General features: G+C 55.2%; 1 protein-coding gene across 1 annotated transcript in view; it reads left to right on the forward strand.

Annotated features, from left to right (window-relative positions):
• The first annotated feature begins 349 nt into the window (after positions 1–349).
• Positions 350–1204, forward strand: part of SLC16A6 (solute carrier family 16 member 6) — a 2572-nt gene continuing 1717 nt past the window's right edge. The window contains exon 1 of the mRNA XM_018575935.1: positions 350–1121. Within this exon, the coding sequence (XP_018431437.1) occupies positions 350–1121 (772 nt within the window). The remainder of the gene's footprint in view (positions 1122–1204) is intronic.

Genomic DNA, 1204 nt, shown 5'->3' on the forward strand with positions numbered 1-1204 from the left:
TGGTTTGGGGGAATGTATGTATGTAGTAGCCGTGTCATGTCACGGAGGCCATGTTTGGGGGAATGTATGTATGTAGTAGCCCTGTAATGTCTTGGTTTGGGGGAATGTATGTATGTAGTAGCCGTGTCATGTCTTGGTGTGGGGGAATGTATGTGTGTAGTAGCCGTGTCATGTCTTGCTTTGGGGGAATGTATGTATGTAGTAGCCGTGTCATGTCTTGGTGTGGGGGAATGTATGTATGTAGTAGCCGTGTCATGTCTTGGTGTGGGGGAATGTATGTATGTATGTAGTAGCCGTGTCATGTCTTGGTGTGGGGGCATGTATGTATGTAGTAGCCGTCTCATGTCTCATGTTTCCCCCCACAGCTATCACGGCATTGAACGAGCACTTTGGTTGGCGGTATAGCCTGCTGACGGTGGGCGCCCTGCAGCTGAACATTGTGGTGTGCGGAGCGTTACTCAGACCCCTCAGTCCTCGGGAAGACCCCCCCAGGGCAGAGAACACGCAGAGCACATACATGTTGGAGAACGAGCAGACGCTGACCTCTCTGGACTCCATAGATTCTGGAGTGGAAGTGAATGGGATGGGGAGTGGGACTCCGGAGAGGAAAGAGAAGACGGAAGTCCATGGGAAGACCTCGGCTCCTCTTCTAGACTTCTCCGTGTTAAGGAACACGGGTTTCATATGTTACGCTCTGTTTGGTCTGTTTGCCACGCTTGGTTTCTTTGCCCCCTCGCTGTATATCATCCCACTGTGCCTGAGTCTGGGAATAGACAAGGACTCCGCCGCATACATGTTGTCCTCCATGGCCATCGCCGAGGTGTTTGGCCGGATCGGTGCCGGTTGGATATTGAACAGGAAGCCGATCGGCAAGCTTGCCATTGAGCTGATCTTCGTGCTCCTCCTGTGCCTGGCTCTCCTGGCTTTCCCCTTCACCGGAACCTTCTGGGGGCTGGTGGCGTGTAGCGTGTTCTTCGGGTGTATGCTCGGCACCGTCACCGGCACGCACATCCCCCTGGTGGCCGAGGAAGACGTGGTCGGCATTGAGAAGATGTCCTCGGGAGTCGGAGTCTACGTCTTCATCCAGAGTCTGGCCGGCTTGGCTGGACCGCCACTCGCAGGTAACAATCACCCAACATAGGGGGGGTGACCCGAGGCTGCTGCACCGTGCTAGGGGGGGGTGACCCGAGGCTGCTGCACTGTG

Source organism: Nanorana parkeri, unplaced genomic scaffold (genome assembly GCF_000935625.1).
Source record: "Nanorana parkeri isolate BGI_ZX_2015 unplaced genomic scaffold, ASM93562v1 scaffold5897, whole genome shotgun sequence".
Lineage (NCBI taxonomy): Eukaryota > Metazoa > Chordata > Amphibia > Anura > Dicroglossidae > Nanorana > Nanorana parkeri.